The 14781-nt window shown below is 39.9% G+C and overlaps 1 protein-coding gene across 1 annotated transcript in view; it reads right to left on the bottom strand.

Annotated features, from left to right (window-relative positions):
* Positions 1 to 14781, bottom strand: part of LOC145996897 (uncharacterized) — a 78659-nt gene that overhangs the window by 48187 nt on the left and 15691 nt on the right. The window contains exon 2 of the mRNA XM_083133457.1: positions 1514 to 1620. Within this exon, the coding sequence (XP_082989583.1) occupies positions 1514 to 1619 (106 nt within the window). The 5' untranslated portion in view covers position 1620. The remainder of the gene's footprint in view (positions 1 to 1513; positions 1621 to 14781) is intronic.

Below are 14781 nucleotides of genomic sequence, written 5' to 3'. Positions count from 1 at the left end.
CTTCAATAATTTATAATTATTTATTGGAACCACATACAGACTTGGTTTATATGTCATTATGCAGCAAAACACTTCAAGTTTTTTATTAGAAATCTGTTACGGTTCAATGTGTGCACCGTTGGTCATCCTGGACACATCCCAACGAAAGTCAATTTCCTGCCAAACATTAACCAGCATTTCAGGGGTAACATTAGCGATGGCTGTTGTGATGCGATCTTGAAGTTCATGAAGATTATGAGGCAGGGGAGGGGTGTACACCCTATCTTTCACAAACCCCCACAAAAAAAAGTCGAGTGGAGTGTAAAATGAAGACAGCTTCCACCACATCGTCAGCCACGGGTGAACGCCCTGGAACCTTTGTGTGTAGCACAGAACAACCTGTTTCGATAAATGTCTGGTGCCATTTGTACACTGTTGGTCTGCTGGGCGGGTCCTTGCCATATTCTGTGCGAAACTTTCGCTGTACACTCGTTCCTGACTTGGTTTCTTCGAACCAGAACACGCTCTTAGCTCTTTCCGCACCAGTGAAAGTCGCCATTTTCAACGATAGATCGGTGGCGCCGCATGTGATCAACTCCGCAACTACACACTACGTGAGTCAAAACTTGAAGTGTTTTGCTGCATAATGACATATAAACCAAGTCTGTATGTGGTTCCAATAAATAATTATAATTTATTGAAGTTGTAAACTACATAAAGAATCACCCTGTATATTGGTATTAGTATTGATATTTCCCAATCCTTCACTATCATTCTTTTCCTTCCGTGTCACATTTATTATTCTGAGCAACAGATCTTCTGCTTCCTTTCCCATATACTTGATCATTTCTGGTGCAATGCCATCATGACCAGCTGCCTAGAGGAGTAATACCTCTATAAAAAACCTTGGTCCATCTGGCTCCGGATGGTAGTACCTTGTAAGGGCTCCTTGCCAGGGTTACGGTGAAAACCTCAACGACATCTGTGGCGGAGAAGGAGACAAGCCTTCCATCTGTCCCTATTCTGGGCAAGATCAAATCCAATCTTCCCATCCTTATCGATTTCCTTTAGGTCCATCTCATCCCTCCATCTTCGTTTTGGCCTTCCTGCAGGTCTCTTACCATGAGGTTTCCCAACAAGAATCCTGTAAACTCTTCTTTCCTCTCCCATTCGTGCCACATGCCCTACCCATGTAAGTATTGTTGATTTAAATATTCTAATAATATCTGGAAGTAATATCATGTTATTTCATTATTATATTATATTATACAGTTCTAAATTATGTAACCTTCTCCACTCACCTGTCCCCGCATTCCTTTTAGGTCTAAATATTTTTCTAAGGATTTTATTTTATAGTGGCACCAAATATTTCTGATTAAAGCGTGGCTATTGTTTTCAAATTCAGCTAGCCCGGGTGAAAATTTGATCTTGAGCCGCCCCTGTGCATAGGTGCCTATTGGTTTTCAGTCGAATGTGCGCCAGTAATGTTTAAGAAAAAAGAGCACAACGTGGATAGCAAGGATTAACAACTTACCGTTGTTTTGCTGTACCCTGGAAACAGGCTGCGTAGTGATGGGGTTGTTAATGCCCCTTCTTCCGTTGGGGTACTGGTCTTGCTGTGCCACCGATCGGGGAAACATTCTGCAAAGAAATGAGGCAGAACACATTAAACGCACTGCTATGAAATTAGGCGGGTGTTAGAAGTTCGCGCTGTTGCCATGTCGGAACCAACCTAGTGCGTTCGGAGGTTTAACCTTTCGGGACGCGTGCTATGTCACTTACGCGAGGAGTCGCGTATTGTATTTTCTGCAACATATATAAATTATCTGCCTTCACAAGCTTAATTTATTTTGTACTTCTTGACTATGCTTTTAACGTTTTTATATTTATATTTTCCATTATTTTTCATACTTAATTGTCTATTTTTACTGGGTAAGAATATTTTATTAATTTTGGAGGCACATTACACAGTGGTTCAGATCCCACTTTATACTGTAGGTCCAGTCACGATTAGCCTACATGTGCACAAAGTGGACATAAAACACTAATTCTAGATTCTAAATTCTTTTATTATTTTATATTGGTGACAAGCTCTTTCAAGAATACAAAGGAACCTAAGTCATGTAGGAGATCATTCATTACAGTATTTTAATAATTAACTTGAACTTACATGAACACAAATAAAAACAAATGCAAAATTACTCAAGCAATGAAATTATAAAAGTAAAAAGCACAAATTCTGCATAAATATTCTTGAACTTTAAACCTCCATCTTCTAAATTTAAAAATCACCTTCAATCTCATTCTCATCGGAATTGTCATTATGCTCAATATTTGCTTCACTCAGGTCACTGTCACTTTCATCCAATCACTAATTACCACGCCTACATCGCTTTCCTCGTCTGAAGATTCTTGAAGAAATCTTTATATACCACTTGTATCTAATTTATGTGACATGCTGAATAAGACGAAATCACTCACAGTACGACAAACAAAAATAAAATACCTGTACAATATTCACTAACACTCATTGTTTGAAGCCTTATTTGCCACTGACAAACCGTTAGGAGTGTTACAAGTAGTGGGAAGAGTCCAATAAAAGAATGGACACGGACCCCACTTTGAGACGATATCAAATGCCTTTGGTAGAATCAAAAGAACAACGCTGTTGTAAAATTTACAACGGCCCGCGTCCCGAAAGGTTGAGAATGGAGGATCTCGTTGTAGAATTGTTGAGTTGGTTTTTGTAATCCAACTGTGATACAAACTGACAGTATTTGCTCGAAAGCTCAGGGATGACACAAAAGTACCCCATAGAGAAGTCGATCTGGCTACGCTCGAACTAGGCAACGCAGCCCGGTTGACGTTGCCACGCAGTGCGAGGGAACCAGCTACTTTTGTCCCTCTCTCGCTTTGCTTTTCCCACATGTGGCACCAGCGCAATTCTGCACAGCCGCCTATTATCATTGCCCTGCGTTTTGTATTCTGCTAGCAGTATAAAAGTAACTTCATGCGTCAGAAACGCTACTTGATAATACAAGTACTTTCCGACAATATTTGGCAGTAACATTTACTTTTTCAAGTAATTGTAGCTATTCTCCATCCACTGGAAGAACATAGTTAACCCTTAAGTGCTATGGACGTTGTTAATCACACAGCTACTACTGTGGAGGAGCCTATCTAGACTGAGACAGCTGTTTTGATTTCGAACTTAGAACTAGCTGTTTTGCTATTCAATTTCAATCACTGTTTGAAGGCTTGTCCGCACCGCAATTCAAAGCAAACCAAGCACATCTGGAGTACCCCATTATGCTTGTAAGATGAAGCACCCGAAATTTTAAATTTGTGTCTGATGTTTTAAAATTTCTTCAAAACAATTGCCGTGATGATTTAAAAACACTAGGAAATTTGGTACGCTTATGTCAAAAAATCACGCGGCAATGTTGTGCAATGTCGGCGCAAGGGATTCCACAAAGGACCCGAACGAAGATGTTGACGGGAGTGGGGTGGGTGTGCGTTCTGCGTGAGCTGGTATAGACGAAAATTGGCATCACCAAAAAACAAAGAACATTTCCTGAGCGAAGGAACCATGACGTAAAAACGAAAAAAAAAAATGAACTGTCATAGGTTGCATACCCTGAAGGGCAGATGGGTGTCCGTGTGATCCAGTGGCGTGCGGTGACGTTTAGACTAGGGTACGCAAGAGAAATACGTAAGTGAAATCCTTAGTGGATAATTTACCAAACTTTGAAAACAATACTAGTGGCTGTATCAAATGCATTCATATGCACACAAAAAGAAAAAAAAGATTTCTGCCGCATTTTTTGTTATGTTAAAGGAAGCAGAATTTAAGCTTCCTTTATGCACACTAAAGCTGATTGAAGTTAGTTGAATTGAAATGGGATCTAATTCAGGATTTTTTTATATAAGATATAACCTTAAAACGCTACCGGAGAGATTCAGATGTAACACGATAAAACATTTGTATGATATTTTATATACTTGCTTCGCAAATATATTCTCAAAAAACGTGCAGCCCAACAATTCAACCTTGATTAGTTTCTTCATGCAGCGCGATGCACATTGAACGGGAACGAAAGAACAGACAAATGTTTAAATAAGTAATATCTTAATTAAAAGTGTGGGGCGTTACCCCCACACCCCCTATACGCCTTCATGGCGTGGTGCTATGCACAGGGGAACACTTTTTTTAAGGGTTGAGGAAGAAATATACACATAAGTAAGTTTTTTCCTGAAAATGCCTAACATACTGCTTACCATCCTTCGTAACTCCAGCCTGAGACAAGTCCTCCAATTCAGGAACAGGCCTCCCATTTCGGATTATTTTAACTTTCTTTTCATAACTATATGACGAAAAACCCCTCTCCAGAACGTCATTGACAACTCCCGATTCCATATTATTTCTATTTCACCTCTTCACCGCAATGACAAAACAATAATAAGAACGAAACACTGCAAATTTCACACGCAAGACGGAAGAAACGAAAAACGTCAATCTCTCGCGGTAACAAGTGTCTCCTTCCTCGAAATAGCCACTCACATTTGTAGATGAATGGATCAGGGTTCTCAGTCGACGAGATATTTTGTAGAATGAAGAAATTACGGACTCTCGTAGAAAATGCATCAGAATAGAATGGTATTAATCCCAACACACTTCAAAAGCTCAAATAAACGTTGGGCAGGGTTCGAAGTCCTGAGGGGGAATGGAGGGATTTCCCTCCATCAATAATATTGGCCACAAAAATCCCCACACCAAAATTTCCCCGGGGGGGGGGGGGAGAGTTTTTGTTATAACAATGAAAGATGAAGGATAATATTGAAAACATACACTACCTCTTCAAGAGATATTTAACAGATCTACACCAATAGCAAAATATGTACAATAGAAGTAAAACAATTCCAACTATTTTTGTAATTTATTGAATTAATTGTAATTAATTTATTCTTTAACCCGTTAGTAAATGAATTTGTTTGCTACTTTATAAATATCTCATGTATATAAAAGTAACAAATTGATTTCTTTCTATGTATTTATTAATAATGCATTTTTAAATATTTAGAAATTCATTATTTTTTTATATGGAATGACATTACAAAGATGTATATCATAATTATATTATGTGTATATGTAATATATGCGCGCGTGTGTGTAGATTGAGATATCTCCCCACCCCACCACCACCAATATGATGTTGCACCCTTATGTTGGGCACAATGTAACGTCCATTTACGTAACTTTGCAACGTAAGGGAGCGGGGGTACATTCGAATCCCATAGTAAGCATTGTGTTTATTTTTTTTCTTTCGTTCATTTATATCGTCGGGTCAACAGTCAACACCCATCCTTATAAGCTGAAATGCAAAGTGACACGAATACAATTTTGATCTCTAGAATGAGAAAGACAGATACTGAGAATGGTGTGAAACATGCAAATTGTCCATATAATTTCCCTCTGACACATTGACATGACGACTCCGAAAAGTGTTTCAGGTAAAACGCAATACTCAGAATACTCCAGACAATTCCATGGGGGGTCGAATGGAGTTTTTTTTTGCCTCAGTGGTTTGCTTCACGGGGAACATTTGTGTCAGTGAGTCAGTGGGATTGGGAATTAAATATTATGGAAAGGCATTCTACATAAATTTTACATAAATTTTACTTAAATTACCATTATATATATGATTGTAAGTTAATGTAAAATAATGTTAATCTCTTATGTCCATCACTGAAATAAGAGAACAATTCAATCCCATTCATGCATGAAATAAGTTATCTAGAGTAACTTTTAAGAGTAACTGTAAAGTAAAGTAATTGAATCAGTGGCGGCCGGCGGCAACTATGATGGATAGTGCCAACGTGATCAAGTAAATAGAAAAAAAAACCTCCGCAATGCCCCCCCCCCCGCCCCCTCCTTGAGGTTGCGCCACTGGCCAAGATGTTTATCCTCGTTTGGTAACGTGGAAAACAATATGTGTTTAAGTAATAACGTACTAATCCGATTCATCTTCACTCACTAACCTATCTTTATACGCTACAAGACACTTCCCTAAAAATATAACAATTACAAGAGGGAAGGAAAAACAAATCCTATCACCTTCTCTTCCTCCATGCACACGTATTCTAACTGGATAGCGAAAATATATTTGTTATGAAAAGAAATTGTCGAAATGCCAAAGGGAACTCGCATCATCATAGGGTTTTTTACTTATTTTAAAAAATGTCTCTCTTGGTGCATCTATCTATTATCAAAAATGTTAATTTAACTTTGGAAAAATATTAGGTTCGTTTCTCCAAAAGTAGTTAGAAATTACTTCCCCAACGGGTCTTACAAACCAGTCGTATTTAGCGACTTTTTTCTGAAGGTGGCAACTGTGTCGTGTCAACACTGCGAAAGTTCCCTCGCCAGGCCGGGCGAAGACGGGCACGGTTTCTTATGGGCTAACCCGGCCCCCTGCCACTTTGTTCTCGGCGTGTGTCAACTTGGTTAGGTCCATGGGCTAGGCCAGCTCTTCCGCGGCACGGACTGTTGCCTCGCGAGGGCACGAACGAAACAGCTGGCGATGCAGTGAGGAGGTTGGGGCGGTCGTCACGTCTGCTTGACCGATTTCAAGATTCGAATCTCCTTGTCTGTAAACTATCAATGTATTCATTTAACTTTACTTGGCGACGTATGCGTATCTTCTGAGGGTAGTGCCATGGCACGGCGGCTCTACCCCTTGAGCCGCCGCTGAATTGAATTACTTCTTTGAGCAAAGTAATTCTAACGGGAACTAAATTTCTTCTAAAAAATAACTTTCCAAACACTGTTTCAAACAACTACAGTTCAAACAGAGATGAACGCCGCTGAACTATGATACCACCGACACTCCTTATATGAGAGTTAGAGCATCAGATAAAACTGTGTAAATCGAGGTGAGGGCACATAAGGGGAGGGTTTAACAAGTCCAAACTCATCCCATTGATTTAGTAAATGTTTTGCACTAATTGTATAATCAAAGAAACAACATCGAACCAGCTCATTGGTTAAAAATGATGTGAAAGTTACATTAATCTCTCTCTCTCTCTTTCTATCTCTCTCTCTTTCTATCTCTCTCTCTCTCTCTCTTTCTATCTCTATCTATCCATCTCTCTCTCAAACACACACACAAGTAACAGTTTTAAAATTACCTAAGTTATATTGTGATTCTTAATATAATTAATATACACTCCTGTTCACATAATGTAGCACACTTTATAGGGTCGAACAGTTGAACTATGTGACACTTTATCTGAAGAGAAGTGTACATCAAGTCAATGTTTATTTCCATATTGTTTGCAGAAAAAATGTATTGATTGTAATTTAATAATAATAAATAAATAGTAACTATTAAATTGTAACTATTAAAATTTTATTTTCCTTGGTCTGCTAATTTGAACCCCACCATTTATTTCTGTATATAGGGGCCATCCACGGATACTGACTGGCACAATCGATTGTGGAACTGTAACACAGCAAATTCCTGTTTACTGCCGCTGGGTCATTCAAGGGCGTACTTGTGGTCTTTCTTCTTTTTTTGTGTATCAGATGAAATGGATCACATAAAAGCACTTAATGACGAGGAGAAGAAGAGAGATCTGGATAAAGTAGAGGGTTTTCCACATCCATTTGATGAGCAACTAGGAAGTAATACAGGATTATTCCAGGATGAGATCCGTTCTGACCGTCGTTACATTTGGCGATATTTGTAAGCTACGCATTGCCTAACCAGTGGTCAAACCTAGGACCCCTAGCTTCTTTGCTGAGATTGCAAAACACAAAAATTAATAATAATACCCCAACTTATTAGTTTCTGGTTACACAGAGAAATATTTTTTTTCTGGTTACACAAAAATTTAATACAGTTCATGTGTTCTCAAGAACATAACGTGCAACATAACTGACTATGACGTAGCATCTTTTGAAATGAAAAGTAATATTTTTGCTCATGTCACTAAAACAGAAAGAGAAATTTGAGATCAATGATTTCACTTTTACCATTAATGAAGTGGTTACTAATGGGTGCAGGACGCGTGGTGCAAAGCACAGGTGAGCACTTTACTTTCACTATAACTAACTAACTCTCTAGCCTTCTTAAACCCGAAGGTTCATGGCTGCAGCAACACAGGCCTTCCATCTGTCCCTATCTTGAGCAAGATCTATAAACTCTTTTCCATCCCTACCGATTTCCCTTAGGTTTCACTATGACTGTCATTTATTTTTCTTCCGGTAGTCCCTTTTCCTCTCGTTAGTGAAAATTCGATAACTTTGACTACGTCGGATGGTCTTAAGTTGGTTAAAAGCCCAGATTATCGACATGTTTGAAGAAAAAAATACTATCTCTTTCAAAAACCTCTGGGATTTCTTCCTTCCTTGTTGTTTGCATTGTCTACGGTAGACTATGTAAACTATAAGCCAATGTAATATTCGTGTAGATTACGCCACGCGTAAACAACGCATGTACGGCACATCACTGCTCCGGAGTCACTGATGCTAAAGAACTACTAATTTTCAAGCCTGGCAGCAGGATTGAAATAATTTTGGAGTCCCAGATCTCGCGAAATTGATGACGAGAGATTTGTGAAAGATTATTTAGCCCTAATTGTAGTTTATATCCTACTGCTACACACACACATTCATTCCTTTCATACATGAAATAATCTCATCTCCCTTTAGCGGCATCCTGTGAGCCTACAAACCGGACGTTTGTGCTACAACTATGGCGTCCGCGCGAAGGCACTTCCTTCCGGTGGATAGCCCTATATGTTCATGGATGACGAATATAACTGGATGACACGTCACTGTTGGAACTTTGTTACTTTAGGGCAGTGGTGGCGGTTAACGAAGTCGGGGGGAGCAGTTTCCTCCTTAGGCGGAGTTTCGTCAGTCCACTTGGGGTTAACTCGGACTAACATTATACACGCTTTTGTCCATGATGAATAATCACAGGCATCATCCTTGGGAAACAGGTTCCCTGTTGGAATTGTGCTGATATCGAGTGCCTCTTTTATAAAAGGAATGAATACACTATTGTAGATGGTTGCAAATTTATAAAACAACACTCCGGACCCTGTGGCCGAGTGGTTAGCACATTTCGCTGCGACGCCAAAGGTCCCGGGTTCTAATTCCGCTCGGGCTTGGTTGTTTGTGAATGGCCATTCATCAATTTCATCACTCATCCCCATCTTCGCAAATTAGCCAAGAGGCACAAAACGCGGAGTAAAATAAACTCAAGCAATCAATTCTAAATTCTTTAGAATACGAATCAAAATTTTAATATGATATAATAATGGGTAGTCCTACCTTCATGGTAATGAACAAATTATAATGCTGAAATGCATTTGAAAGTACTAGGTAATGAAATAGTAAAGACATAATAATAATAATTTCCAAAAACGAAACTTTGCATTTTTTTATATCAGTACAATTTGCAATAAAAAGCTGTTGAACTATCGATATTAAATTTCGTGAAGTGGTCTACAGCACGAGCAATGCGCAAGCGACGATCTTCCGAAAAGCACGTTTCTAAGTGATTTGTATGGTCTCCTTGACTGACATAGTGGTAACGTCGTCGACTTGTAACTAAGGGATCCCGAACTCGATGCCCGGTGGAGGCACAGTAGGTCCAGTCTACATTAACGTATCTGTGCAAAAAGTGGACTGAAGACAAAAACCTCCAACTCACTAAAAGTCTGTAGTACACAATTGCTCGCCAATACTCTAATTAAAACGTTTCTGTTTCTATTTCTTTATCTGTATTCTTTTTCCTCTTGATAGTCTGTTGCTCCGGTGTAAAACAGTGAACTCTTTAAATCTGGATGGGTCTTCTCGTTTCTGTGTTGATGAGCTCATGGGCATGTCAAATTCAATTTCAATTTTTTGCAGAACTACTGAATGTTGTCCCACAAAGTGAAAAAATGAGTGACTGCACTAATGAACTGTAGTGATCACCATTTAATAAAGCGATTACGTGCAACTAAGTTAATTGTCTTCTTCACGATCGCGGCACATTTACATTCACGTGGCATTCAGGCGTACATTTTCCTCATCAAAACTGTTATTCTATTCACGTCTCTACAATGACAGCCAACTAAAGGGCACGATACCCGGTGGAGGCGCATAGGGGTTAGGATCCCACTTTAAACTGTAGGTGTGGTCCATTTCTGTGTATAAAGTGGACTTAAAACAAACTTCAACTCAATCAAACTATGACAGTTTCACTTTTAAATGTGCAGAAAAACACACTTGTAGGAAGTCATTGTTGAAAAGTATAATGTATTTATGTTAATACTGGACGCCGCTATTGTTTGAATGTGACAGTGTTGTTTGTATCCATGCACTTGAAGGTCGAATGTCTAGAGAAATAACATTGATATATTTTCTTTGAAATCTTGTCCGCAACATATGGTTCCCATAAAATGCATATCCACTTTAACTTTTATAGAGAACAGAAGAAAATATCATAAAAGCAATATTCAATCGTTAGTCTGTAAAATGAATGTTCTTAAATAATCATAAAACATGTCGTCATAGTTCAATGTAGGTGCTAGTATACCTATGATAATGAATTAAATGATACAGTTTATATATACACAATGGGTGGAAATATAATCCCTGATTCGCAGTGGCGGCGATTAGGAGGGACGAGGGGCTCAGTTGCCTTCCCCACTTTTCGCCACTTTTGCCCTCGCACTATGCTAAACCTTATCTGCAAAGGGAAATATACTGTTTTTGCCCCCCCCCCCTCCAAGTTTTCGCGCTTTGCTCCCCCACCCCCCGGTTTTGGAAGCCAATCGCCGCCATCGTGTCATTCATGACCACATAACCAGAGATTGGAATGGCTCAAGACAGAAGGGGCATTGAAATCTGCTTCCCCCCTGTAAATCGCACCCTGAACCTACCTTGCGCTGTATTCTGTATCAAATATAAGTGTGACCGACACTCCACAAGAGTAACATATGAAAGTTCCATGATGTATTGTCCAGTTATTTGTAAATTTTTTCTCCACTTAATTATTTTGTGCATATGTCGCATGCCTTTGGGGGGGGACTAATTTCCAGTTCTGGGAGGACTTAGCACCCCCTAGCCTCTACTTATCTACGCCTATGGTTGCCTCCCCCACACATACTTTATGTCCCCTATAGCCTCTTAATGCTAATCATTGTCTTCAAGAGAAAGTAAACTGCCATCGCTCCCACCCCTCCCCCCCGTTTTGACACCCAATCACCTTTACTGCTTTAAGATAATCATTTTGTTGACGTTTTATCGTTTCTCTTATGTTGTTGCCTGATTTTCCCATGAACTCCATGATGAACCCGGGACCCCTGGCATCGTAGAGCTGTGCTAACCACTTCGCCACAGTGGTCGACCCAAAGTTTAGTGCAAGTAAACTTCGATGCTAATGGCATTCAAAAAGCATTTTTCCATGACTGAAAATCACGATAGATAACAAAATCTCATGAACTCGTGCACGACATATACTTGACAAAAATGGGTACACAGTTGTCGTTAACAAGAAAGTCACGACGGAAACTTTCTTTCCAGAACATGTTTTGGCAGCAATAATGTGTATCTGATAATTTCATGTTTTGTGGTTACTTTTTATATTAATGTTTTCATTTTCTGCAGTACATATGCTAATTATAAATGGAGATGTGTCGCTAATTTCTCTTCTTCCTTCTCTTCGAATGTAAAAAAGAAATTAATGAATTTCAGAAGCGAGAGGCGCTGTTCGCTGGCACGCATCGCCCACCCTGTTAAAGCGGCAGCTCTAGCAAATATGTTTGTCTTTCTCTCTACCCTAGTTGAAATTAACTTGCAGTGAATTCGGTGTCACTATGTATTGATATTCTGGCACGTGGGCCAAGGTCATTTCTGTCTATAGGACTATTAAAAAGTCCTTGAGGAGAAAGTGACCGAATTGTTTCACAGACTCGGTCAGCTGGTTTATTGGTGCTATATTCAATAAAATTTCACTAACTAAACAGGTCTTGTAACCTGAATATCTGCACACTATAAACTTTTAGATTTGTAGAATACACTCGGGGACAGATTTATATAGTATTTGACGCCAGAGGCAAGGGGCTAACAACCTCGTGCAGCATGCAAGTTACGTGATTCTGTGAAAGGAAATTTATCATGTTCGTTGTTATCACTGTTATGCCAAGTTAAGGCAAGTGGTTATTTTTTGTCATAAAAGTAAAAGTAAAGTGCTCCCCTGTGCATAGCACCACGCCATGAAGGCGTATAGGGGGTGTGGGGGTAACGCCCCACACTTTCTTGATCCGGTCGTGAGTGGGGGTGATGTGATCAGCATTACGCCCCTGACCGCCTTTACCCCCCAGGGTTTTCCCCAGGTATGCATGTTATTCGACGCTGGGTGGGCGCCGGGGCCGCTTCCATCGTTAGAAAAGTTCCCGGATTTGAACCGGCCGGGGATCGGACCCGGGACCTTTAGCGTTACCGACTGAGCCACCGTGCAATACTTTCATACTGACGTTAATATTTTGTATAACTTTTAACTGTTAAAATTTCAAGCATGGATGTTAGTGAGAATGAGGAAGAGAATCGGCATCATTTCAAACTGGTACTGGCTCAGCTCCAATGAAATGAGGGAATACATCCAGGATTTGAACATAGGACAGCTTCACGTCATTGCATGGTAGACCAATGACATTGCCTGTAAGGTTTCTGAAATTGGATGTTCATGCGAATGCTACATTGCAACCTGCTCTCCAAAAGTGTTACACACACACACAGTATGGCAAGAAATGACAGAAAAACTAACAAGTGCATACCTAAGTCTGCAAACGGATCCTTTGCTTTACTTTCTAAGTTTGGAGTGCTCGCATTTCTCGGCATAGACAGTGCAGGACGACCAAGATTGTTGGGCGATACATTAAACACCGGAGGAGCTTCCTTTGCCATGGAATTCCATCCTCCGAGAAGGTTTGTTTGGTTGATCTTGGCTTGGATCTCGCTGTTGAATGCAGCGAAGTTCCCTTGACTTGTCGAGGTTGGAATCGCTCCCTGAACATTTCCTGTTTTTTGTCGTATGTTTATCTTATTCCTCCACTGTGGTTCTGTTCAAATTCATGTTTCCTACTCAGTGAATATTCCTTTGTACCGTGCGTTCATTTCGATCTTCAGCCGAGAGATCGGGAGAAGCGTGGCGGGCGGCGCTGGCGGAGATGCCGACATTTGCGGCCTGTAATGCCCGCTTATTTTTATGGACATATGCAGACATTTATATAAATATTGCAAAACGAGCACTAACCTGTGTTATAAGAGTACGGTTTTAATTTTAGTAGCTCAGTGGCTGTATGTGCTGATGATTTTGACACTCCCATCTCCTGTGAAACACGGCGTAGAGGTTTGTTTGGAGAACGTTCTAACGCTGCACCAATTTCATCGAGTTTTGCTTCGGTTAGAATCCGTCGTTTTTGCTTAGGTGTTTTAAAATTTAACGATCCAGTTTCTCGTAATTTAATGACAAGATGTCTTACCGTATCTCTATGTGGAGGTGAAACGCCTGGGAATTTCTGTACAAATTGCCTACACACGTCTCGACACGAGTCTGTTTTCACGTAAGTGTCATACATAAAAATTCTTTGTTCTAACGTGAATCTTGAGGCTGTAATTCCAATCGTCTCACTGACACAACACACATACACACTGCAATAACACAAACAAGCAACAGCAAGTAACCAAGAATAACACTCTTGCGCACAGTACGAAATTAACATGCTCTTTGTTTACATCTGCTCGCCACTATATTCACAGCTCTGTCTTCATCTAGTCGCGAAGGAACAAAAAACTCGAGCTCGGAGATATCGGATAGAAAGGAAGCTCACGAACACCATTGACTTTTAACGGTTTCGTCTCCAGCGTAATCTTGATATAGTGTTGCACATTCGAAACCTCCAAACGATCCCCATCGGCACAAAACTCTTTCAAGGATATAAACTTAAGCAGGACGTTACTGGTCAAAATTATGATTAAAATGTTTTATTATCTGTGGCTCTTAACATCGTTTCTAAAGCGTATTTATTTGTGCATATAAGGGCAGAACTTGGATGAATTACAGAAGAAATTTTGCGTGTTATAACACAGGTTAGTGCTCGTTTTGCAATATTTATATAAATGTCTGCATATGTCCATAAAAATAAGCGGGCATTACAGGCCGCAAATGTCGGCATCTCCGTCAGCGCCGCCCGCCACGCTTCTCCCGATCTCTCGGCTGAAGATCGAAATGAACGCACGGTAGTTAGATATTTTTGTCTTGACCCCATGGGGTGATCTCAAAGCGGCGGCGCCATTGATTAATAATCTAAGGGTGCTGAGGAGGTGCGAAATGAAATTTAGGGGTATACGATGTTGAAAACAAACATAGCATGAAGCATGCATGTGTACGTTTAACCACTACATCAAATGCCAATCAACTTTTAGTAGTCATCTATATAAGATACCACGGAAGCTAGTGGCTGGCTTCCTTTTTGCTGGATATTTCCACGACAAATACATGTTTGAAAATTTGAAACGAACAAAACTTGTTCAAGGCAAGCCAGTTGAATATATTGTTGTCTTACACTCCAAGAAAGTGGTCATAGAGTGTAAATATACGAACTCAAGTTACAGTTATATTGAACTAACTAACTAACTAACTAACTCTCTAGCCTTCTTAAATCCGAAGGTTCAGGGCTGCAGCAACGCAGGCCTTCCATCTTTCCCTATCTTGAGCAAGATCTATATACTCTTTTTCATCC

Source organism: Lepisma saccharinum, chromosome 13 (assembly GCF_977018435.1).
Source record: "Lepisma saccharinum chromosome 13, izLepSacc3.1, whole genome shotgun sequence".
Taxonomy (NCBI): Eukaryota; Metazoa; Arthropoda; class Insecta; order Zygentoma; family Lepismatidae; genus Lepisma; species Lepisma saccharinum.
This window is presented reverse-complemented; position numbering and strand designations above follow the sequence as displayed.